Consider the following 26,576-nt stretch of genomic DNA (forward strand, 5'->3'; position numbering starts at 1 on the left):
GCCCCCTCATCTATCTGTGACTGGAGTTTCAGTGAATAATTGTCTCAATTGCCACTACCTACCAACATTAGCATCAGTATTCATAAAAATTAGATACTGTATTGTCATAATGTTATTATCATTAATTTACCTTTACTGTCAGGCGTCTAATGGTATTACATATCAAATCATACATCTTTGTTTTTTTCCACACATGCTATGTGGCCTAAGCGAATGAAGAAAAGACAATGTCAACATATAGTATTATGTAAACATAAGGTTTATTGCAAATGTGCAGTTGTATCCAAACGCCATAGTGAACAACTTTGAGGATACTTTACAGCAACAATACCGTTACATTTACAAAATACATGAAAACTTTTGCACTAGCTACAAACAAGACTTCTCCCTGTGAAGTTTTCCACATGGTCCTGGTTTGCTCAGCTTCTGTTGTCGTGAGAAAAAACAAACAAAAACGGCAAAAAGTCTTTGGTAGCTACAAAACAACAGAGCTCAGTGTGGAAATGTGTTCCTCTCTTACTAAAGGACAGGCACTGTTGTCATGCCATCGTTATCAACTTGGCATCCGAGCAAAGAAACAGACAGATACTGGAGGACGTTGCTAGAATCAGAAATGCATCTGCACAACTGCTGGCTCTGCTTGCTCACCATCTCCACTGTTTACTTCGGGACGTTTCAACTTTATGTACATTGTAGTTATCCTTTACTGTGAAGAGCTAGGCAGACAAGGTGTGCAGAAATGCCTGTCCCAAGAATTTAAAAAAAAAAAAAAAAAACCTTGAAGGACCACTCAGTGCTCCTATTTTACAAACAACTGATTTTTGTTCATAATTGCAAACAAAAAACCAGAAGACATAGCTGGATAAATCCCCCCCCCCCCCCCCCCCCCCCCCCCCCCATAAGCAGCAAGCCCCAACAGCAGGCAATATGAGATTACATTTTATGAATCATTACAGTTTACTCATCAGTCTACTGCAGCAGCCCACCAGCTCTAATAGGCTGTACTGCATTAACCTCCACCTGTTGCCTTAGCTTATTCTGTTGATTATTCTTGTTATGCTTAAATGTACATGAACACATATGTTATAGGTACAGGCAAAGTCCTCATCATGTGGCCGGGAGTCCTGGGAACTTGTATCTTGTGGATTTGTCCGATCTCAAGATACAAGAAAATCCACACGATGGGGCTTTTCTCGTTGAGACATCGAAGACCACCTCAGATGGGTCTCCCCTGGATGAGTGGGGAGCACCCTCCCCAACACTTTCCAAGTTAGCAGCTGCAGGGCCAGCCCAATCAACATCTCCTCACTCACCCTCTCTGGAGCAAAGGGTGTTTGTTGGAAGGGCAGGGAAAGTCCCCTTGCAGTCTGAAGTCAAGCGCTCGTTGGTGTCTAACCAGCCTTCTCTCTATTCATAGCACTTTGGTCTAAACAGAGAGACTAAGACAAAGAGTTGGACGGCATCAGAGGATGGGCCTGACACCGTACCAGTCAGAGCGCCCTAAGTTCTGTTTTGTGCTTATCAATGTCAACAGTTCTTTTGTGTCCCATCGATCATTTATAGCCCCAATGCGTCACCTTCATTGTTATGAAGGGCTCTTGGCGGCGGCGATTTTTGTCACGCTTACGTTCAAATGGAGGTCCATTACTGTAAAGAAACAGTGGCTCTGCCCGCCCCAAGGCAGAGCCACTTATACAGCAGAGCCAGTGCTAAGGCTGCAGGGCTGATGCTGGTCTGGGGTCACCTGGGAGCTCACATTGTCCAGGGGTAACAGCATGTCCGTCGGGATGCGAGACTGGAACTTCTCCAGCTGCTCTGGACTGGCCAGGTTTTTCAGCAGGTAGTTCTCCCTCTCGAGCTGGTTGTTCTTCTCCGCCAGCTCTTTGATCTGCTCTTTGAGGACCTCCACCTCCTCACGCACCGCATACATCAAGTGGTTCTTGACAAGATCCTGTCATCAAAAGAACAGATGGATCCGTTTAGTTATAGAACCAGAGACATGTTAAGGTTGAACTGCACAGCTGATGCATGTGCCAAAAAAACAATGGTGTTTGGCCAAAAAAACAATGGTGTTTGCTGTCAGAGTACATCTCCTACACCCATTGGTCCATTAACTGCCATGGCTCTACACTGAAGTCTACATGTTACAACAGACTATTGGTGTTTTCAATAATTGTAAGCTGCCAAAATGTTGTCAAGTCTGTTTATTTTGTAATTCCTGCCATGTTTTTCTGCACTTGTTTTCTACTTTATCACAAGAATAAAAGCATACAGTAGCCTATGCTGCCTTTAAATAACTGGGACATTAACAGAGAGCTGCTTTGGTGCAGGATGCATTTGGGAAAATACATTTTGACGAGGTCAGTGGTTTATAGGAGGTTTTCCACTGTGCATGCAGATGTCCAAAAGTTTCTTCAGGACATAATGGAATCTATTAAGTGGATTTTTATCGTTAAAGACACGCATGCACTTTATAGTGCAACCTATTATAATGTCTGTGTGGTGTTTGTCATCTCGGCTTACCATCGCCTGTTCAATCTTGTTGTCGATGGCCACAACGCTAGCACCAGAGGCACTGCAGAAGACAAGGAAAAGAGCCCATTACTAACAGTTAAACTTAATTTACTTAACTTTAACTCAAACCCCAAACTATTAGGAAAACAATTAAACATATTGCGGATTAATGAATACGCTGGTGTCGGATAGTGAAACAGAAAGCTTGCAAAAGAGAAAGGAAAAGCTGTTGACTCTGCCGTCATTTTAAGTATTTGTTGCTTTTTGAGAGTATGGTCATGTTTTTATTTAGGCTATAGCGTGAGTGAACTGATAGAATACATAGCTCCACGCACATATATGTTCAAAGTCCAAATAAACAGCAGCGAGAAAGGGAGTTGGACAGAGAGCATTTGGAGACAATGTGAAATTACAAAGTATTCAGATATTATACACGAGAGCATTTGATAAAACCCGCTATATGAAAATATAGAACCGTTAACGTTAGCTGGAGGCCTGTACAGCAACGTCAGAATGAGAATAGGCTCGTGCTCTAATGTAAGTAAGATTGTTATTCTCGAAATAATGCATTTCTAAAATATGGCGACTGTGTCGGATATTTACCTGTTGTCAAGTTTGACTGATACAACGTCTCCTCCGAGTAACGAGGAGAAAAACGAGATTGAGAAGTTATGCAACTGGTAGACGGCCACCTCCATGGGTGTTTTACCGAACATCTCCGTGGTCATGTTGAGTACCAGACTCGTTTGGATTACGCTTCTCGCCACGTTTGCGAATGGTTGGTCACTTTACTGTATATCCGGATTTGTTTCGTCTCTCGTAGCGATGCACTAACTCGCTGTTGCTAGCTGAGCGCAATGCTGTGTCTATGTATGAGCTTCGCCGTTTAAACAAGCGACTGTCTGATGCTATTTCTGCCACCGGCTGCTATATAAGTGACTTGCCTCCTGACGTCATCTGACGCATACATGCACCAGTCAAATGAGGTGGCGGGTCAGCATTGATGGTGCCTTTGTGCACCATTGGAAAAACTGGATTTATGAACTGAACCATGATCAGGCTCCAACCATGGCTCTCTACTGTATTTTAAAGAATTAATTACTTGATATTTACATTTTTCATGACACACATACTACAGATCATAAATATAAAAGTGATGTAGTTCTAAGATGGGCTCTTTTAAAGTATTCCATGTGTCTTGATAGTATGATAGATTTATTTTTTTATGGATCTCATAAATAATCCATCAAAGACATAAACATCTCAGTGTTTTCAATAATTGTATATTATTAAAACAATGCATTTGTCATTGTAATACTGCAAAGCAAAGTGCAAAATACACCTCACAACCAGATATTTTAGAAAACAAAACAAAGAGCATTAAAAATAATCAATTTTAGGTTGCAAAAGGGACACTAGAAAAAACGAGTTTTTGCAGAAGCATTTGAATGCCGCATTGCCCTGCTTCTTCTGCCCTGCTTCTGAACCTTTCCCATTCAACTGGCTTCTGCAGTTAACCCACAAACCCAAATCATGAAATCAGTACACGGTGCAACCGACACAACATCATAGCAACCACTGAAACAAATGCCACAGAAGTTCTACAAAAATAAGTCACTCCTGTCGGCAATAAATAAAAACAAGGTTAGTCGAAAAAAGGCTGTTTTAGAGTATGTTTTCTAGTTTTGATTTGTTCTTGATTTGCCAAATAAGGATAGACTTTTGTAAATACGTCCGCAACTGTCCTTAATTAGTATTACAGTGTAATGACAGCAATAACAGTTTCTTCCCAATCCCATGTTGTTCTTCATGTTGTTTCTTGCAGTAGGCTGCATGCTACAGCTGGATGTCCTGCAACAACCTCTCTCCTTGTCAGTTTCCACTCATTCTATGTCTGAACTCTATCGGTCTCTAGTGGTGAAAATGTCAAGTACACCGGCCCGTAGGGGACAATATAAAGGCTCTGTTCTTGGACACAGTGTTCACCACGGAATTCTTCGTACATGCCTCCGTAAATCATCAACTCCACGTTGTTTTTCCTCTTCTTGCAAAACACATGGGAAATTCTCAACGGACAATCTACATCCCTTTGTCACAACATTCACTTCATTCAGAATGAAGTGATGAATTGTCACTTCAGTCCTTCATCCATCCATCAACTCATTCATTTATGTTTTTAATACTGATCACATATGCCATGGCATAGCTACAACTTGTTTTTTTGTTTATTTTGATCACACTGTAGTTCCTTCTAATGTGTGGACTAAACAACAAAGCAGGAAGGGATATTTTAGGGGAACACAGATTGTAGTGCACCACCACTTAGACTATATTTAGTATAACTATCCACTCATTGGGAGGCATACAGGAATGTGTCTGGCCTTAAACCTGCCGTTAGACTGCTCTCTGGTGTAGGCTATGACCTCTTGCACTTTGTCTTTTGAACTTGCATGTCACAACATGTGACACAACTTTAAGCCTACTGAGCATCCTGCAAAGTGTGATAAACAAGTTTTAGTAGAAGCTGACCACAAAAGAAACAGAGAAAAAAACACCTGTTAATTATCTATCGTTTCACAGCATTTCCAATTGAGTACTGGCAGGTCTATTGAACAATAAACTTTGTTTTCAGTGAGGCGTTCATGCAGGTTTTAACAGCTTTAATGTAATTGCTAAGCACCTCTCAGCTGTCACATTATGTTCATTTTTGCTGTTACAATTTTCTGATCCACTACTCTGATCCAATTACATTTCTATTAGAGAGTCTGTTTTTCAGCACTAACAACTTGAAGAACATCACCAGCTGGAATTTAGATTCTCTTCAGAGTGGGTCTTATTTCCAACAATTGTAGCCATTCAATTTGGTTCATGCATACCCCATTAAAGACACATTTTTATTTTATATACAGAAGCCTATATGTAAAAATGTGTGAAAATTAATTGGTTTTCCATGCAAATTTCCTAAAAGGTTGCACTGTTCAGGTAAATTACATATGATACCAAATGACCCAGAGCCTTCACTAAGGTCTGCAGCATTTTTTGTAGAAAAAGGAATTCTGTTATGTAAAAAATGGGGAGAGTGGAAAGGCTGACTTTTGGTAGGCCTGACAAGTCTAAGCAGAAAGCACATTGACTGGGCATTAGGGCCCATAGTGGCTGTCATCTCAGATTTTGTGCTGTGACAGTACAGCTGCCAGGTTTAATTTCAGGCCCGGCTCTGGCAATGAGGGGCTGGTGAATTACCTTTCCCCGCAGTGATAGTCTCACTTAGGAGGGGAGAGTAACACAGATTACCTGTAGCTCTCCTCAGATGCACAGATAGAAACAACAGACAGTGGGTAACCTTCCTGCACGGATCAAGTAAAATACCTAATGAGCCACATGCAGTAAGCTGACAGAGTGTGAACTGGATGCTCTTAATTCATTAATAAAAACTGCTCCAACACAAATCTTAACAAGTGAAAAAACATTTACAGTTAAATTACAGTTTAAGCATGTCCAGTTTAAATTGCATCGACACGTTTCTTAACAGTTTATGTACTGCAGATATTGACCAATGCTGCCTTCTCAAGAAATGAAGCCCTTCATATTGCTGTGGAACTTTTAGTGCCTGACCATGTTTGGCATGCGCCATATCCAGTGAGTCACTCTTCAGCTAGGCGATGAGCCACAGTCTCCATCAGATGTCCCTTGTGCAAGAGCCAACCTTGTTATATAATTCTGATTCATCAGAGCCAATTGCTGAAGAAGAGTGAGGCTGAGACGCGTTATTTTTGGGTTTTGACCAATTCGAGATGAACTCAATACAGCCCAATAAAAAACACAGCTAGTCAAATGCACAGAGAAAATAAAGTATCAGTTTTATGTCACGTTTTGATCCAAAGGACGCCTTTCTCTTCTTTTTACTGTGTGTGTCCCATCTGGATTTTTGTAATTAGAAATGCATGGCGTGTATTAGAGTGTGGCCTGAGAACACAAAGCCCTGCCATAGGCTGCAGCCATGGGCTGTCTCAGAGGAAGCTGTCAGTGTGAGCAACACGAGCGGTTACAACCAATGAATACTGAACACTCCACATACACTGGGACACCCAGAAGCATTCATTATTATCACTTATAATCCGCCATCAATAGAAACGAGGTACATGGCCTTGGTCTTGCTCACGAGGTTTTTCAATGAAGTTAACAGGCTGTCAATTTCTGCCCTTTGAATCCAAGCATGATACAAGTGACATCACTTTCTGCCTCCTGTAAAAGCTGCGGCCGACAATCAGTGGAAATCCAAAAGATGACTTTTAACTTCATGATCATCAAAGTTTACGCCAGAGAAATAGAAGATGTGTTAAAGTGGCACATCTCAGTAAACACAGCTGATACAGAAAAGATGTTTCAGCATCAGTTCTTGTTTTGCTCTCTATTTGGCAAGATTGAACAATATGAAAAACAGTTTCCAACACTGCCACATGTGGGAATTTTAATCCAAGACATGTTTTGGACAACACTGCATCTAAAAATCAACATTGTTTAGACACTGACACACTGCCGTCACGAGCCATCTTCTCTTGAACTGTCTTTAATGTGCACATTTGTCACTGACATACCATCATGCCAGATATCCTCTCACACACAAGACAAACTCTCTGACTATCCTCTGCTGTTCCCCACTTACCGCCGTTCTGGCCTCTTGAACAGACTCGGTGAGTAAGGGGGCGAGTAGCTCATAGCTCTCTCAGGGTAACTGAAGTGCTGGTAGTGGCAGCAGAATCTGTGGGACGGTTCGGCCAGGCGGAGGGCGCACACCGTCCTGGGCGAGGGTGGCATAGCCCCAACAGTGGGACGCGCCTGAGAGTGTCCCATCTTGGCGTCCAAATGAAGGGGCCACTCACAAAGTAGGAGCCCTTTGACTGTTTGCTCCCGGTTCTGCTGTTGTTTGTTCTCAACAACTGTGTTCCCAAAGCACAAAGAGACAATTGACTGGCGTTCTGGCGATTCCTCTGGATATGCAGCCATAACTTTGAGTGCCATGCTCTGACTGGCACTCGTCTCCAATCCAGTGGAACTCAATGCCCGAGAGTCACAATGAAAAGACACCAATTGTTTCATCTCTTTACTGCTGGAGCGCCTCTTTCAGGCAGAAAAAGCAAAACATCTTTCTCTAAGTGTACCTGAACCATCTTCAGGCCTATCTCCATACCTCATTCAATCAGTGGTAATCCTCGGGTCATTGTTCCATGATGTAAAATAAAATTAGTTTGACATCTAATGACCCTGTCGGGCACCAGATGTTTCAGGACTCTCAAGGCTGCCAAATAATAGCACACAACATAGTGTCTTATTTGGAATGGTTTTGGAGCACTTCAGAGGAACTGCTGCACTTCACAGAATTTAAAACTAAGCTGAGGCAGATAAATTAGCTCAGTGGTATTTTATTTAATATTTCAGATTGCGTGTGTAGCATTCACAATTCCCTAAAAACTTCTAAAGCTGAGTCTTGTTGTCAGTTTCAGAAAGCCTCTTTTGGCGTGTAATGTATCTGGTAATGTTTGGAGAGCTTTGACCACCGGTAAAGGTGCAACAGCAAAAGTAAGCCACTCTCGCCATGAATATATAATTGCACCTGCTGTCAAGTTTGACAGTTATTTGTTAATGTCTCAAACCTCTGTCTGCATTTTTTTCCCCATTTTTTTTGGCAAGTGAAAGGTTTTGACAGGTAACACGGTGTTGTGATGCATAGCAGGTGTGGTGTTTGACAGACAGTCGTATAAAACCAGTTTCTGCATGTTGTCAAAAGAAGATTAAGAAGATTGTTAGATTAATAGCAATGTGCTGAAGCCTATAGTTGAAGATCATTTGGTCGGGTGAATATTATTGTACCACACACCTTCTTAAGTCAACAAAATGTAATTTATATTTTGTAGTTATAGTGGAATTTCAGGTTCACTCACTTCAGTTTCTAACACTCACTCACTACTCCGGGTTATTTGCCGGGGACAGCAGTTCAGCTGCGTCTGAATGCAACAAGCAACAAACTAAATGGCAGTTAGGTGAAACCTTCCCTCTAATGAAACCAGTGGGTAACAATGTAGATACTGGATGTTTCTTTACAGTATTGTAAAACACAGGGAGATTGTTCTTTTTATTTTACTGCCACACAAGTGGCGCCACGTAATTACATGTGGCGAGACAATTATCTTCTCACACATATGACCAATACTGTCTATATAAACATGAAAAGCCACACACACATACACACAAACACACACACATCCAGGTAAAGAGCAAGAGTGATTCACAAGGCGTTTAATCGTGTTATCATGTTGTGTTAAAGCACAGTAATTTATTTCCCTGAATCTCTGAAGAAAAGTAGTATGAGGGGTTAATAGAAAAATAAATGTGACTTTTGCTGTCAAATCATTTCGTGATAGCAGTGATAAACAGCCTAAACAACCATGTATTAAACCTGATTATATACTGTATCACTTTAAAAGTTTAAAAACTGTAGCCTATGTTGTGAACGCAGCATTTACTATGAGTCTGCGCTGCTGTGTTAAGCAGTTTGGCTAAATATTGGTTACAGACAAAGGAGAAACTTTTTAATAGGATGTACTTAGCCACAAAAAGGCTTCAATTAAGAATTGCATTGCAGAAAACACAGCATAGCAAACCCCCCCCCCCCCTTGTACATCCCTAAAGGCAGCTGCTACAAAACCAGAGGACGCCACGAGCAGGTGTTTGTGTGTGTGTGTGTGTGTGTTTGTACATTTCAGCATCTATGCGGAACTATGATTCATTAGCCCCTTGATGGACAATCTCGTTCTTTCTGCCTGGGTGACATGATCAACTTCGTTACCAACACAAAAGACTCACTTGCCTTGATTTGATTCCTCGAGACAACATAAAGGGCCACTTTGTTGCTTTATTTCTACTTAATTTCAGTTTGTGCAAAGTGATAAGTGCATACACAGTAGCCTTCACTGAAACTAATAGCAGTTTACAGCAGGGCACACAGTACTGTAGCTAATGGTGCTGTGTGCAGTATATTGCAGTTAACAAGCTTGGGGACTTGGCAGCATCTGGCACCAGGCTGTGATTCAGCAGACAGCTTCAGGCCATAATGTAAAGATTTAGCTTGTGCTATAATGAAGCGAACGTCCTGGTTAAATTTACTGTGAAATACTGACATGGACCAAGAGGAGTGTGTCCAGGGACTATCACAGTATGGTGATCCCCCTGTCAGGCCACAATTATCCCCCCGACCTGACATCCCCCTAAAAAGAAATAACACTATGTTCTAGCCAATAGGCCATAGGATTCCCATCTGTGTTTTTAGTGCAAACAGGTGTACACACACAAGATTGTCTGCCATGGAAAACCACGGATTAGACTCTCAGGATGCAATTAGTGGTCTGACTAATGGCTCTGTGGATGCTCTACAAAAGGTCAGAGGTTGTGGACACAATTGGCCATACAGTTTTAAATAGCATTGGACTCTGTTATTACAGTATTTATGTCTTAGCCTGTTAACTCTGTTTGGGTCCCCCTATCTTTCATACACTTTTATGAGAAAACTGTTGAATTGATCATTGTTTTTTTCTGTCTGGTGTAATTAGATAAACACCGCTACAACCTATTTGAGTTTCTAATTGAAAATACATATTAGTGTATGTTTCGGGAATTCAAATCAGGGTTTGCATGTCTGCTATTTACTTACATGCAGTACAAAGCATGAAAAGTAATATTCAAAAGTCATGAATCCAAAACACACTGAGTGTCAATAGCTGCCACCTTGCATGGCACCTGTGGTATTTACACTGTTGGCTGGATCATGTCCCAGAACAAAAGGTTACAGAGTTCACTGCCATCTGTCTATGTTCATCTGCCTATGTTACTTCAGTGTACTATGTACCTCAGCTGTCATAGTTGGTGTGGTTGTGTGTATCTATGCCTAATCTGAGTCACTTTCAGCCGCAGAATGCTGACATCCCACTAATGGTTACATACTGCACCAAAATCCATCACAAGACTGTCATGGAACTGGGGAAAGGAAATCTACTGTATGTGCTGTGAAGTTGATTGATACACATAGAATCGCTCCGAGGCAGAGCAATGGGTTATACGGTATAACCCATTGCTCTGCTGCTTCTCACATATAACTTATACCGCACTATCAGCTCTCAGTTGGCAGGTTTTATTTTTCATTGCAAACAGAGTAATCTGAGCTTCAATGTGCTACAATTTTTACATCAATAAGTCATTACAAAAACACTTTTGGGACTTTTTGTACATCATGAGCAAAACGGAGTCACTAAAAAGGTTTGTGGCATCTGTCCTGTATATAAATACATCTCCTAAGCGAAGGTTGAGCATCTTTATACGGCAGCATCTGTGCTATAATTAAATAGGTCTGCTGATTGATGGCTGGGCATCTTTATAGCCCTTGCCCCTAATTGCTTTATAGCACAAAACAGTAAAGGGGGCAAATGACAGAGAAAATTCTTTTGAAAATCTGAATTTGAGATTATCTTTTAGGGGAAAAAACACAATGAGGGATGACAAGAAGTAACAGTATTTTTATTACAACAATAAGTCATTTGCCTAATTCATTCGTCTTTGGTTCAAGTTAAATAGATAAAAGGGTGATCGTGCGCCCATATAAAATCCTGAGTACCTTTTTTTTCTTTTTTTCTCTAAAGTATACCTTATTTTAACATTACTACCTTCTATGAATTCATTTCTACCTCTTAAACTCCCCCTCTCTTCATCTTCCATCTTTCCTCAACCTTTCCCAGCTGTGTGTCCGGCTCAGCCTGCAGCTGTGTGACCCAAGTCACCAGCAACTGGGACAACACTGGAGGGAGCTGGTCCCACGATGGACTGTCCCCTGATGTGTATTTGTGTGCTTGCATGTGTTTTTGTCATACCCGTGTGTATGTCGATGCGTGCGGTTCGCCACACGCTCGCATACGTGGATTCTCATGCACGTCTGGCCTTATCTGCACAATCTGGATTTAACTAGACGATAGGCACCCTGCTTACTATCGCTGTCAGTGTCATCCAAACACAGAATCGTTCCCACAGACTCCAGCAGGCCCTTCCGCTGAGCATTAAAGCCATTCATTTGTCACCTGCGAGATGACGGTGGGACAACAACTGATTTCCCACGGATAATTTGATACAAGTCATTAGCGGTCATTGCTGGTGAAGAAAAGTGCTTTTACAGCTTAAACAGCTCCACAAATGAGCATCATATATTCCTTCATGTTTAAAATGTCTTCAGATTTCTCTGCAAACATATGAACCCAGTATAGGGTTTGTATGTTTTTTGTAAATACAAAAACGATGTTTGAAAAAAAGAAGAATTTACTTATGTTTATTGTATTTTTTCCTACTTATCCTAAAACTTTATGTGTTACATTTTCATTTTGTGCCATCTGTTAATCCCTATCTGTCCTGGGCTTCCTCACATCTCCTCAGCTTCATAATATGATTAAAGATTAAGTCTTATGATGAATAATGCTGGTGAAATCTTGCCAACTACAAAAATATGTCTATTTCAGAAAAACTAAAATATTATAGGCTTTTATTACTTATTTCCTTGTAAAGTCACTTAAGGTAGCAGTGATCAGGCTGCATTTCTGCCAAGTTGCTCATGATGATAGAATAATATTTGATCTACCTATGGTATACAGAATGTAGGACAACTTTATCTATAGTACCACATTGTAGTATACAGATACTGGGGACCATAACACCCTAAAAGCAATACTTTTAAAGGGAAACATTTGTAGGATTTCCTGATTAAACTGTACGCTACACGTGATCTATAGATCATAGAATAGAAAGGACACAAACAACTTCTCCCACTCCACCCATGTTTGTGTTTTACTTGGGGCAACGCTATTGAAAACTTGAATTGATTGCCTTAGACATAGCATCGGTGCAGTTGGACATCAAACTACAATGCGTTCGTGTGTGAAGTGCACATAAAATTATCCCAGCTCTTACTGTTGTTGAATTAAAACCATTCACAGGACACTTTTTACATTCTCTCAATGGGGAACCAGATATAACTCAAAGTGCAGCTGTCAAGTGCTGCACCAGGGATCTCATGCATATTCAGCACCTCGTATAATTCTCCCTTTCAAATAGCATCACAAATTAAAACCATTGAACTCTGATGTCTGAAAAACTACAAGGGCAATAGGTCCGTGCAGTCCCACAGAGGTAAAGTGTGGAACACGTGCAAACAGAGAAGAGGGCCCAAGAGTGAGAGAACAGAATGTACGCTATGTTTCCTCAGCCTGTCTGCGTGGTGAGGATCCCCTACCGACAGAGGACAGGCAAAGATGGAAGAGGGCAGGGCCAGATGTGCAGACCCCGTTTTACTGAGAAAGTGTGGTAGAGTTTAATAGAAGGAAGCTTCAGGAAAAGTTCATTAGAAAGTGCAATTAAGGTAGCCACATGTCCTTCAGGAAAACAACTAAAATGTGTATCCAGATGTCGGCCACCCTTGTAAAGACTGTAAAACGAATATATTTGGGCTATAAACACACATATTACATAATAACTTTCACTACTAAATTTTGGAAAGTAGGACATAATATTGTTAATTGCAATGCACTATAAAAAAGTAATAGAACTAATTGCAGGCTTGAGGATGCTCCATCTTTATGTTTAACCCCTGATGTAGATAATGTTCTAATCTGTATGTAATGTATGGTTAAATAATGTTATAACATAGCATCACTATGTCATCTGGTAATATGTTAACTGGTGTGAAAACAATTAGATCTTTACCAACAATATACAATTATTCATGTTCAAAAGTATTATCACATCATGTTTCTTATGATGTAATAAAATAATATTGCACATACATGTCTGCACTTACTTTACGAAGAATGAATGCAAGTGATAAAAGTAGATCTCTATCTGCCTACATGGCTATATTTATTTGTCTCCCCTCTGCTGTGCTGTTGACTTGTAGACTGCATCATGCCAATGGCCCAGGGTCTTTGTTACAATTATTTGAGTGACTGTTTTTTTATATTTAAGTTATATGGAACACCCTTAATATAAACATATTTTGTTTGATTTGGTTATTGGAGCTTTAGCATCTATTATCTATTACTACTAGCCAAGGAAAACAGGATGCTAACATGGGCTAGCAGTTACAGATATGTAGCCTGATCATGATTCAGGTTGTCCCTATTATTTGAAGGGCATAAAACATTCTCCCGACCTCAAAATGTTCAACTCTCTTGTTTTTCCTTGTGACTGATTTCAGTTCAGAAGGACTAGTGTAACACAAGAGCACTATTTCAGGATGTGAGTCAGCCAGGGGAAGGATCAACATCAAAAGCTGGTGCATGATCCAAATAAACTGAGAACAAAGTGATACGTGCAGTGCTGAGCTGAGAGGGTGTTTGGGAGTTTACAGGAACCCCAGCCTATCCTGCCTTCAAAAGGCCCAAAAGGCTACCTCTCACACAAAGACGCAAGTCTTGCAAGCCTTACTGATTGGTCATTTGAAGGTTGTTGTTTTTTTTCTTCTTCTTGGCCACGCTCCGTTTGCAGACATGCAGCAGGGTCGATAAGAAGGGAACACATCGGAACCTGACTTTAGGATATTTGGTGACTTGTTGTTGGAAGTCAGAAAATCTGACACATACATTGTGAGGTAACATCTTACATCCCATAAACAATAAAAGCATGCAATAAACATATACGCAACCCCAGTAAAGCCACCACAATTGTGAGTGATTCAAGTCACCCCGCTCACAATTTGTTTGATCAACTGCCCTCTGGAAAGAGGTACAGAAGCCTGCGCTCCCGCACCACCAGACTCACAATTAGCTTCATCCACCAGGCTGTTAGGATGCTGAACTCTCTCCCCCCTCTACCCTCAGTTACATAAATATCCTGGACTTTGGACCCAAAATGGCTGCCTTGCCTTGCACTACTCAACTTGTAGACTTGCACACTTTTTGTTGTCCTGAAAACACTTGAGAACACATTTCTGCTGCTCTTACATAACCAGCACCACTATGCTACCGCCTGTCTTTTTGCACATTACATAGACTGTCGACAGTATGCATAATTCCACATTTTTAACACAAATTTCGCTGCTCTTATTTTCCTCATTGTATACATCGTCTTATTTTTACTTTTTTATGTTGTTTACTTGAATGTTATGTTTGTCTGTGGACCAAATTTGTTATAAATGTCTTGTCACCGTGGGATAGAGGGAAACGCAATTTCGATTTCTTTGTATGTTTTGACATGTGAAGAAATTGACAATAAAGCAGACTTTGACTTTGACTTTGACTTTGATAAGTATCACAAAATGTTGCATTCACTAAGTTAGGAGATGCCACTTTCATCATTGTGGTATTTAGGCAACTTTGTGGGACTGTCATATTTGAGGAAAGCTTGTCTTTTTCTAATGTGATTCTCCTTGAAAACACTTCCCAGCCACAGATCATTGAGCATGCTGCTTTATAAGAAATGCAAATGTTTCAGCTAAGGAAGTGTGTTTTGCTGTAGCTGCTGAATAATCACAACAACTTGGAGTAGATCAGAGAACATAAGACAAATTGTCTTTTTGAGATGTGATTTTCCTGGTCTCTAAGCTGCAGAGAAGAGAGAGTAAACATGATCTGCTATCCCAGTCATTATATAAAGGCTTGGGTAAACAATGTAGGCTAAAATTTGCCTCCTCCACCATGTACCCGAGAGGTCCAAAGTTCACTTATGAAACCACAGAACTCTCATGTGTGTGTTCGGCACGCACGCACCAAACAGGTACACTCCCATGCAAGTTCAGGTGTGCATTCAAGCATGGACGAACAACACTGAGAGATTCATATCCATGTATGCATGCAAAAAGGACAAACCTGCAACAAGACACGCAGACACACGCAGAAATGGACATGCATTTGATGTGCACACAAATTTGAGGTCAGCGTTGTATGCAGACAAAGCACAGACCTACACACACACATACACACAAAAGCGTGCAAGCAAGGATGCACAAATACACGCTGCTTTTGTCTCTGTCTTGACGTGTAGATTTACAGTGCTTGGCAGGCGGCTGCTCACATTCTTAACACGCTGAAATAAAGAAATTCTGTCAGTGTGACACCTTTCGTAGGATTGAGCTCTTTTTACGCTGGATTAAATCCACTTAAATCCACACAAAAGATGTTTTTGGAGATTTAAAGATTAACATTGCTAGGAGCTCAGATTGAGGGAAAACAGCATACTCAATTCTGAAAATGTTGGGCATCAATCAATCAACAGCTGTTTCAAAAAGAACAAGAAGAAGAGGATTTCTATGCTTGAGATTTTTTTAAACGAAAGTTGAGCACATAACATCTCTAATCAGATCTGGCTCATTGGCATAGAGGAGTGCGCAAGAGATCTTGATTGTTTTGGAGTTTTGCCAGATTTGCCCACGTAAGCAGCGTTTGGGAGCCAGTGAGATTTCATCTTATCTTCACACCTAAAGAGTTCAGGCATTTAGGGACAAGACTCCCACCAAGCTTGGTCGTGACTCGGCCTTGTGGCGGCACGGCATGGTGAGGAAGAAACGAGTACAAAGCATTCAACTGTGTTTCCTGGAAACCAATTAAAACTACCCAGAGAACGTATCAAAGAGGAAGAGACTGGGAGAGGTTAAGCATTTAGACACTGATCAGCATACTAATGTTTGGCTCCAACCCCACCATAACACAAGAGCACTCTGCAGAGCATCATAAAATGGGAGAAATGCGTCAAACTTAGCCGTGTTGTTGCAGAATGATTGCACTCAAAAGCAGGTGTGTGCCAGGGTGTTTGCCAGAACCAGTTAGAACTAGATTGTAACTTATTATCTGCTGCAATAAAAACATCTGTCAATCATTCAGTCCAGCCAACTGTGTTGTAACAACATATTTAAAGTAAGTAGACACTTAAATGTCGCCACATTTCATGTGATCCACGTTACACAAATATGTATTGGTGTATCGCTTCAATAAGATTTATTGTCGTCTTTATATATTCTCATGAAGAGAACTGATTTAAAAAAAAAATCCTTTTTAAGAATCTTCTTTGTTCCTACAAAATATTAACCTGTGAATCGTAAATGAAACATGTCAGTAAAGCTGTACCAGCTATTTTGAGGAACTAGTTCAGGATTTGCAGAACTGAAACAAAATCGGGTATTTCACAGGTTCCCACACCCACTGGATAACTCCTGATCCGCACACACACACACACACACACACACACACACACACACACACACACACACACACCACACACACACACACACAGAGACATGAAGTACATGCACACAGTCAAAAAGGGCAAGTGATTATCTTTGTTTTCCAGCCTATGTGACTGATTGTTTTCTTCACACCAGTCTAATGACTATGGTGTGTTTTCTTGTTGAGACTGTAATTAGAGCCTGACCGCAGAGGAAGTAGCACCGTGTGGCGCCAGCGAGGTAGCTGCCAACCTTTACAACATAGACATCCCTCAACAAATCATAATAGCAATAGTAACAGTAAATGCCACTTGCGTTTTTAAATATTGTTAATTAAAGTAACAAATATGGGAATGTGTCTTGATGTGGCTGTGTCACTTTTGTATCTTGCCTGCCACCTGGTGCACAGTCGTTCATCCTGCTCTCTCTCTCTCTCATCCTGGCTTATTTGTTTGGGTTCTCTTATTCTTCTTCTCTGTCTGCACTGCACGCCTCCTTTGTCTAACAGTTATTGTTATTCCTGTCCTTTCACACAGTCTCTCAGCAGAAAGTTTGATCTGACTGGAATGCGTTAGGACAGCCTAAGACTGACTCAACGTAATTATCACGTCTCTAACCTGTCTCGTCAAATTCCTAGATGTTGTCTGGTACACTCTCACCTAATTTTGGCCCAGGTGTTGCTGTTGCGCCATGCCTGTTCATCTGACGGGCAAGTGAGTGCGCGACTGTGCTGCATACGGATGCAGGGTTGGAAGGGTCACAGTGAAACAATATCAGTCTTGCGCACAATGAATTAAGATGCTAGTGTTTTCTCTGCAAGTGTACCGTGTCTGAGCTGTGTTCCCGCATAAAGAGTGAGCAGTGAGCATGCAGTCATGCAACAGGATCATGGCCTTCCATCTTATTATTGATTAAAAAAAACACAAAACATTTAGGGACAGAACATCTTAAATCTGTACAGGCAGTCACACACCCACCCACCAACCACACCCATGGAAGTCAAGGAAGTTCTTAACATGAAGATACAGCGAACCACATTTGGAGGCAATATTTCCTTCATTCACCTAAAAGGACACTGTGTAGTTGTGTAACTAGAGAATATTACGGATAACGTTTCTTGTTATTTATGTTATTTTGATCATCCATCAGCTCTTCTATCAAAGCTGTCTTGTCTGTGTGAATAAATAACAGTCAGATACACAGACTGATACAATAACAAAAATCCACTGTGTCGCCTTTTCTCGGTTCACCAGATACTGTGTCTGCGCGCCGCAGCCTGAGGACAGACCCTTGCTTTGTATCAAAGACTAAGCAAAGAGCTACCAAACACCAAAACAGGAATATGCAAAAATGAGGAAGAGAAAGAAAGAGAGAGAGGAGAAAGAGGGGGGGGGAGGAGAGGGCTTTCACAGCTGTTGTTAGGCAGTGTTTCCTCTGATAGGACACTCTGGCTGTACTCCCAGTTCTTTAGGTAAACTGTCAAACAACATGGTTATCTTGAGATATGGGGGGGGCACGCTTGTGTGTTTGCAAAACAGAAAGAGCAATAGAGTCTTGATATGGTTAAGACCAGACTTAAAATAAATGCTCAAATGACACACTATCTTTCAGCAATGTCGCTTTTTTGGTTTATTCAACAGCAATAAGTTCTACCCAACATTGTATTTGTCCGTTTGCTCCGGTGAGAAAAGAAAATGCTGCCAAATTCAGAGATACACTGCTGTCATGTTTAAACATAAATTTTGAAAGTACAACATTTCATTTGATTGCAAGAATGCACAAGACAATATGGTTCATTATTGTACTTTAACTGTAGAAAAGCTGAACAACAGTACGCCAGATAATGAAAGCCCCACCTGTGTTTAGACGATGACACATCTGAGAGCTTGTTCAGGGGGATGTTGTGCAGCAGTAATAGTGCAGACATCTGCAAAACGTGTTAGCCTCTTATCATGGGGTCGAGAAGATAAGCTTAACCTAAGTCTTTAATCTGTCTCAGTGCATGTCTCATTGTGTTGGTGACAGCAGGTGCCTGTGGCTGTTCAGACTGATCACTGCAAGGCAACGTTAACATCATGTTTAAAACATGCATCTGTTTTTAACAAAGAATAGTTCACGCTAATACTTTAAAATACGAAATATAATAATCATGACAGTCACAAAATTATGAATTCAAGATAATTGTAATAGCATTTGGAGATGCTCTGTTCACATCACAAACCTAAAAATGTGGATTCAAATTGCTGTGTGCCTATCCAAACTGAACCATTGCATTGGTTTCCAACTGTTTTGATAATATGCTAATTCCATTTAAGATGCCAACCTGAGAAGGCAAACGAGAGACTCACCTAAAAGACAGGCCCCAGGAGAAGCGCTTAGCGATGCTGTGTTCAATGTGGTAGGTAGCCTAGATAGTGTTACACTCACAGGAATAAGTACTGCCTTGTCTCAATCTGATATCTCTTTCTAAAAGCATGTTTGAATTTCAATAGGAGGAAGTTTCCTTCTTGTCTTTCTGTTTTTATTCTTTTATAATCATCCCTTGCTGGCTGTCACAGAATAACAGCAGGGGACTTTGTTTTTATCAGGGTGTTTCTCTCAATTTTGACTGATAAACTGAGCTACAATAGCATCCTTTCCCTCCATAGGGCTAGGAAGTAGGCCCATGAACAAATACACCAAACCACTCACTCAAACCAGAAAATGGATCAGATAACAGCACATTCATTCTGATTCAAAGTGATGATTCTACTGACAAAATCTTGGAAAAAGCATGGAAGGACAGCCATTGTGTTTTGCCAACATGTCCACTGTTGCGTCTGTCTGTTTGTTATGTAACCTCTGGTGAGAACAGGACTGTGCCTTGAAATCGGGAGGAGCTCTCAGAAATGACTGTCAACCTACAGAGTGTTCATGCTTGGAGTATCAGAACATTCACCTATTGACCGCTCCAAACTAAAGACAACCCTCATCAACCACACGTGACAGGATTTACCCTCAGACGCATTCTGTACTGTTGAGACGGCAAGGGCATTCTGATCCATTCATCCTTTGGAGTATGCTTTAATATATTTGTCTCGGTTTCTTAGTTTTAGCTACCTCAAATCCTCTACATGCTAAATAAGCTACATCAGCTGTCTTAACTTTACATTGGGGCTCAACAATCCTTACAACGTTTAAAGAAAAAAAGCCAAGTTGTGTAACAGCCTGATTCTGTATGTGCACTGTTTCCCCCCACCCTTGGTGATGGATCAGTTAAAACTTGTGGAAGGGACAGATCAAAATGTGTACGAGAAGGACAGAGAAGAGTCATGCACCACATAGATGATTATGATTTCCTTTTAAACTCCTGCGGATGGAAGCTACTAATTTAGCATCATGGAAAAGGATTAATCGTAAACCACCACTTAAATAGCGCTCCAAATTAAAAGCCGGTCTTCTGACCTTTAGTCCGTCCTGCTCAGCTCGAACTCTTCTACAGCAAGACAACCTCCTGACCTCGGCTCACTCCCACACCATCGTCTCACAAGTACTAAAAGGTTGTGATCTTGAGTGTTACACAAGTTTCTCAGTTTCTCTCTTTTCTCTCTCCCTGTCAGAGCTGTGCAGGCTCTACTTCCTCTTACATGACACCTTGTATCAATAAATCGGTATTTGTGTGCATTGCAGGCCTCTAAAAGACTTGTGTCAGGGACATGGATGGCATTCCTGTGTGGAATACATGAAGAAAGGGAGGGAAAGCATTTCAGCATTCGTCAACATTCCTCCCACAGTCCCACGCGTTCTTGGCGCTGGTTTACTGCAGAAGTATCCACATGCTTTCAGAGAGTTGTTGTTTAGCCCAATCCCTGACTATGTAAACACCACAAAATGATGATCTGTGACTCATTGCTCTCCATGACAAAATACTGGAAGGAACGCAGAAAGAAGTCATATACTGTAATGTCTCTGGTGCTAATTGTTCTGTATGATGGCACAGTAAGATGGCAGAGGATTGAGGGATAAGGTCCCATCAGGTAAGACCGGCCCGGGCCGCTCGGTGGTACGACTGCCTCTTTTAAACACAGTTACACAAAGACAGAAGGGAGCTCTTGGACAGGATGCATCTTGTTATTTTCGCTCATTTGAGTCTGCTAGTCTCTCTCTCTCTCCATTTTGGGGACTGGCCAGAAACAAATCACTGAAACTTGGCAAAGAGTTATTTTTCTCTTTTCTCTCTCGCAGGCTCTTGTCTGACAGAAAGGCATCCACAGAGGAAAAAAAAGAGCTTGGCAGAACAGCTCCACCTTTTCAGTTTGCCAACAGGACCAAACAGGTCCTCAGTCCAGAGTACTGACTTGAGTTTAAGAAGCCATGGTTGTATGCAAAAAATTGCTGATATACACAACTTCCTTTCTACATGGTCTGCGACTCACCGGGATAACTGCATAGTCATCCCAGAAAAACAATTATACATTTGGAGGTTCACTGTATCACATTTCTTAGTTTTCCTCTTTTTCTTTGTTTGTTTGGGCCCTTTATTTTATTAAATTTTTTTTCAGTTTCTTTCTCCTTTTTCTTCTTCTCACAGAGCCCCCCTTCAGTTGGGCAGGAACACTTGAAGCCAATGAGTTTGGAAATGTGTAGGCAGCAGTAACAAACAGGAAACCGTATTCATTACACCAAAGTCGGAGTTTGATTATGGTTCATGGGGATTTGCCAATTGGGCTTTTTTTAGAGCATGTATACTGTAAACTGTAATTCAGAATGGCAGTCACATTGCATTCAATGTTTGCCAAGCTCTGCCTCTGCTGACAGAAGAAAAAAAAACGTTTTCTTGACTTAGCAGAGAGGTTTATTGCATACTTGGGTTCATCTGACGAAACAAACTCATTACACCAAGACATGAGCAGGTTGCCTAAGTAGGTTTTCTCAGTTGGACAGCTGTGTGAAGTCTCTCACTTGTTTTGTTTTTTTCTAATTCTCTCGTTGTTGTGCAAAAGCCCAGTTTAATGATGCAATTGTGGATGACAGTACAGGAGTTCCCAGACATGGGAGGGCAGTGCGGGGGTGGGGGGTGAGCTTCAGAAAGCTTATATTAAACTTAATGTTAAAGGACCACTCAGGTGCTGTAGATTTAGTTAAGGATATGAGTGTGTGATTGGAAGTAGATGTCAGAGTCTCCAGTATCAATCTAATTACACATTTACTTAAACACCCGCATTAGATAATTGTTTAACGGGCTAAGTCAACATAATGCTGCTCAACTGAGTTTAACATTATGCTCCCTGTGTTCTTTCATGCGTCTTACTGTAATACCAAACTAATTACAGGAGAGTCGTGTTTGGGAAACTTTTGGCTGTTAAATAACACATCCGCCCCAAGAGCTCAAAATTGTTTACGGGGAACACAGAACTGAAAGACAAAAAAAGAAAAACACAGCATGTTGCCAAACTTCAATTTCAAAAATAAGACGTGTGATTGGTCCTTGTGCTGTAACCTTTCCTGTGTTCTGGAAAGCATGTCTTCATGACGGTTCAGAGAAGTAATTGTTTTCTTTCCCAGAGACTTTAGGAGAACTTTTCGGTAATGGGATGTGGCAACACCGTTGCTAACACTAGGTCTGTGCCCTGCAGGGGAAAAGACATCGTAAGAATGTGTGTGTTTGTGTGTGTGTCTGTGTGTGTGTGTGTGTGTGCGTGTGTGTGTGTGTGTGTGTGTGCGTGTGTGTTAACTCATGGATATTTCATAAGGCTGAACAGATTTTTGTGTTCTGAGCTGATAAAAGATGAGTTTAAGATGGGTTCTGATTTGCATCCTCATTTGCCTGCATTTTAGTCTTTTTCTCTTCACTGTGCACGTGTGTGTGTGTGTGTGTGTGGGTGTGTGTGTGTGTGTGTGTGCGTGCACGCCCAGGGTACATTATGTACCCAACCTGCGTGTGAAAAGTGCCCGGGGAGAATAAGATAGGCTAATGATAGGCCCGGCTCAGGCCCTCTCCACAAAAGCACTGTCTGGCTGCGTTGTGTAGCAGACTATTGTGCTGAGAAAAAAAATCACTCAGTGTGGGATAACAGCACTTGGGATTATGAAACAGGTACCCAGAGAGAAAAAGATGGAATAAGCATCAGTTCTTTTAAAAATGCTGCAAAAAAGTGAAGTTGTTGAGTTTTTAACTCTTTAACTTTGGATGCATGTCAGTCAAGCTTTTACATATTCAGGCTGCTGAATTACTTCCTCACAGACTTGGAGAAAGGGCTTCAGCTTCCCTGCATCTCTACACCATGAACTAGCCTGGAGACAATTCACATATTTTCTGTTCCCTGACTAAAGGTGCAGGTTGTCGTGTGTGAGCTACAGTCTGATGAAAAGCAACCCAAAGTTTACTAATCCCTAATATTAATGTTATGCAAGCTGTACTGTCCAAGGCCTATCTAAAGAGTGTACTTATAACATATTGACTGTTTGACATTATTACTAACTTTTAAGTACAGCGCTGTGTGCATGTGTGAGTGTGTCTGATGGCAAGTGTTGACAGGCTGCCTCATTATCTAACTAGGCGCCATAGCAATGTCTAAAACATAGTCCAAAGGGATAAGGCAGCTAGCACAAGCCATGGTCACTCCAACATCTTGCCTTCTCTCAGACTTATGTAATTCCAGTGGCCAACTACAACAACTAAGATGGATGGATGGAGAAAGAAATAAGACAGAGAAAGATAGAGGACAAAACAAGGGTAAGAACAGAGGGAAGAGATGTGGTAAATAAAAGAGGGAAGGGCAAACAGAGTTGCACAAACATGAAGCATGAAAAAAGAAAAGATTTTAACGGATGGGTGGTACTGCTTTCTTCTCTTGAAGTATTTGTGGAATCAGTTTTGTAAGAATTCTTACTTAGTTTCGTTGTTCTGAAATAATTCAAATTTGCCCTTTCCAAAGGTGTATACACTCATCTGTGCTGTAGCAGGTTTAGAGATCCTTGTATTTATTTAGCCTTTGTACTTATTTTTCTTGTATTTCTTCCAGGAATTCTTCCCCATAATGTTTATCTGGCAAAGATGAGCCTTAATGAGCTCTGGTGCAAAGAGTTTCAACAGAAACCACCACAGTATTCTGGAGAAATAGTGCTCCATGACCACAACACAAAGAGCACAGTTTGCTTGACACTTAGATGTTGGATATTTATGAGTAAGAACCACAGCATGATGACAAGCATTAAGAAATCAGAAAAATCTCCTTTTATTTTCACTTCAATTTATTCAGTTTCATTTCAAGTTTGTTCATAACTACCAAATGAATTTGGTTTTCAAGATCTACTACGTGTATATCAAGTGTACTTTATTGAAGCACATGCATACAGTAAGGAGTAATTGTAAAATAAGTGGATTGTGGTTGTTCAAAGCACTTTTTCATGCATTTATAATGACTTTTGTCAAAATGAACTTAGTGACTCATTTTCATAATGGGGTGAATCCTATCTTACATAAAAATGTCTCAGCACAGTGTGATGATGAGGATTTGATAGTAAGCTTGATAGGTAGAACTTGCAGATTTCTAATCCACCTAACTCTGCGCTTAGCTGGATGGTACAGTGGACACGTGTCGACAGCCGAACAATGCTCCAGGTGACCTTTGTGTACTGTACACTGTAACTGTGTTCATATTTGTGTGTGTGTGTGTGTATGTGTATGTGTGTGTGTGTTTGTGTATGTGTTTGCGTTTGCGTTGCCAAGGAGTGTGCCTCATGTCTTCCAGACAGACAGATAAATTACTCATTCCTAAGTCTTGCAGCTGTCATTGAGGACAGTATTGTTTCATTAAAAGATTATAGGGCTTGTTTATAAAAAAGATTTAAAACATATTTGTGAAGAAGGTCATCATGGAGTCTGTCTAACCAATCCTTAAATAATAAGGCTGGCTGTATTTGTTTTGCTATGTCCATTTGTTTCGACTTAAAACATACCTTTGTAAATGCCAGTCAGGAATAAGAGGTTGGTACTTCTCAAACAAGAGTAAATTGTGTTTAGTTTAATAGTATTTTGGGGCCTATTTTCAGTCATGCTATCAAGTATTTGCACATTAGGATAATGTATGTGATCTTCTTAAAATGAACCACAGTCTCCAACCATGTGGAATGTTGTGTCTAATAGTTCTAGAAAACAATGGATCCCTATGGCCCAAATAATAAATCAGGTTTTAGAGACACAACTAATACTTGTAATTAGGACCAGTGCATTGTTAGATTCCTTTTTTTTTTTTAAAGGATTTTTTTGGCAATATAATTGAATTCCATTAGACCTTTAGGTCAAATAAATCTTTTAAAAAAAGGTAGACAATCCTGCCTTACAATCGTTTGAAAAAAAAGAATTAAACCATCTATCACCATCAGTTTATGTAACTTGTGGGTCTGTAAGTCTTATGATAACAAAGTAACATAGCTCAAATGAGGGTGTGTCACATGTTCTGAGTCGTAAAACAACATATAAAAGCTTGTTTAGTGCAAAGAAGCTAAGCAGAGAAAGAGACATGTACCTGCAAATCTGATTAGCATGCTTTGTTAATCGTGTTGCTAGGAACCATAACAGTGTTGGTTAAGACACAGGAGGTTGCATCAACCTGTCTGTTATTGTGGATTTCCCAAGTTGGCAAACACTAATTTCTGCAAGCTGAAGTGTATGCTGTGTGTGCTCGGGAGATAATAGTGGCATTTTCTAGTGTCATCCAGAAGTAAATGACCAAAGAGTACTCAAATACACACCAACAGACATATACGCATACACTTGCACACAACCCATCCAACAGTGGTTCCAGGCATCTACTGGCCCGACACCAAAGGCAGCCTATTCACACAGTCACCACACAACAACACAGTGACTCAAGAAGCCCATTAAAAAGCCATGATTGTATATCCCTCTTTAAATTGCGCCCTCAGAGATCAAATTAAATAGTGGTGCAAACACACCAAATATGTAGCCTACCGACATGTGTTTGAAAATCTAGTAGTTGCTCATATTGTGAATCCCTCTCTTGCTTCCTGATTGTGTCTTTTCAACAGAAAGGGGCCAAAGTCTGTGTTATTGAGGAACCCGATACAGACAAGGGTAAAGAAAAACACTTGTTCTGGCTTTTAACTTCCTGCTGCCACTAAAGAATGACTTCCTTTAGCTGTAGAAAAATGTTGTGACTTTTGCCTAAGACGTCTGCAGACTACCAATGTGTTAGAGTTCCATCTAACGTTGGCCGCACACTATTTTTGGCAAATCCTGTCTATGTTTTGTCTTTGCACCGGCCTCCTGTCTGGCTGTTTGTCTACCTTTGACTCTCCCACTAGCAATGTCTCCCTCCCACTCTCTCCCCTGACATTACTCAGACCTTGTGGCCTTTGTTTGTTACGGATTGGCTCTTAAGACTTGCCTAGCCACGACATGTTCTTCCACCCCGACATCCTTCCCTGTGCCTTCTCGCCACTAATCCCTCTTTTTTGTGTATATCCATGCCCCCTGCCACCTGCAACCAATAAAGTTGTGTAACTCCCATCAACCTTTCATAGGACACGCCATTTTTCCTTTACACCAAGTTACACTGTGTAGTTTTGTTGCAAAAAAAAGAACTTGGATCCAAAACAATGTAATAGGATACAGGTTCTGTCATCAGCCAGGATGGGTTTGACATGTAAACGCCTTTTATGTGGTCAAAACTGGGAGAGACATCAGCACAAAAGAAGAATAGTTTAGTTTCAAACTGTTTTGCCTCTCTCACAAAGTAATAATAATAATAATAATAATACATTTTATTTAACAGCGCCTTTCTAACACTCAAGGACGCTTTACAGACAATAA

The 26,576-nt window shown here is 40.8% G+C and overlaps 1 protein-coding gene across 3 annotated transcripts in view; it reads right to left on the bottom strand.

Moving 5' to 3' along the window:
* Positions 1–241: 241 nt before the first annotated feature.
* tsc22d3 (TSC22 domain family, member 3) overlaps positions 242–26,576 on the bottom strand; it is a 33,173-nt gene continuing 6,838 nt past the window's right edge. Inside the window, exons 1-3 of one of the 3 annotated variants that reach the window (XM_034883007.1) lie at positions 7,181–7,551; positions 2,524–2,575; positions 242–1,951 (exon numbers count right to left, since the gene is read on the bottom strand). In XM_034883007.1, the coding sequence (XP_034738898.1) occupies positions 1,691–1,951; positions 2,524–2,575; positions 7,181–7,536 (669 nt within the window). In that variant the 5' untranslated portion in view covers positions 7,537–7,551 and the 3' untranslated portion in view covers positions 242–1,690. Of the gene's footprint in view, positions 1,952–2,523; positions 2,576–3,117; positions 3,436–7,180; positions 7,552–26,576 lie in introns of those variants that run through there. The other 2 variants (XM_034883009.1, XM_034883008.1) reach the window with 2 other exon arrangements.

This window comes from Etheostoma cragini, chromosome 10 (assembly GCF_013103735.1).
Source record: "Etheostoma cragini isolate CJK2018 chromosome 10, CSU_Ecrag_1.0, whole genome shotgun sequence".
NCBI lineage: Eukaryota > Metazoa > Chordata > Actinopteri > Perciformes > Percidae > Etheostoma > Etheostoma cragini.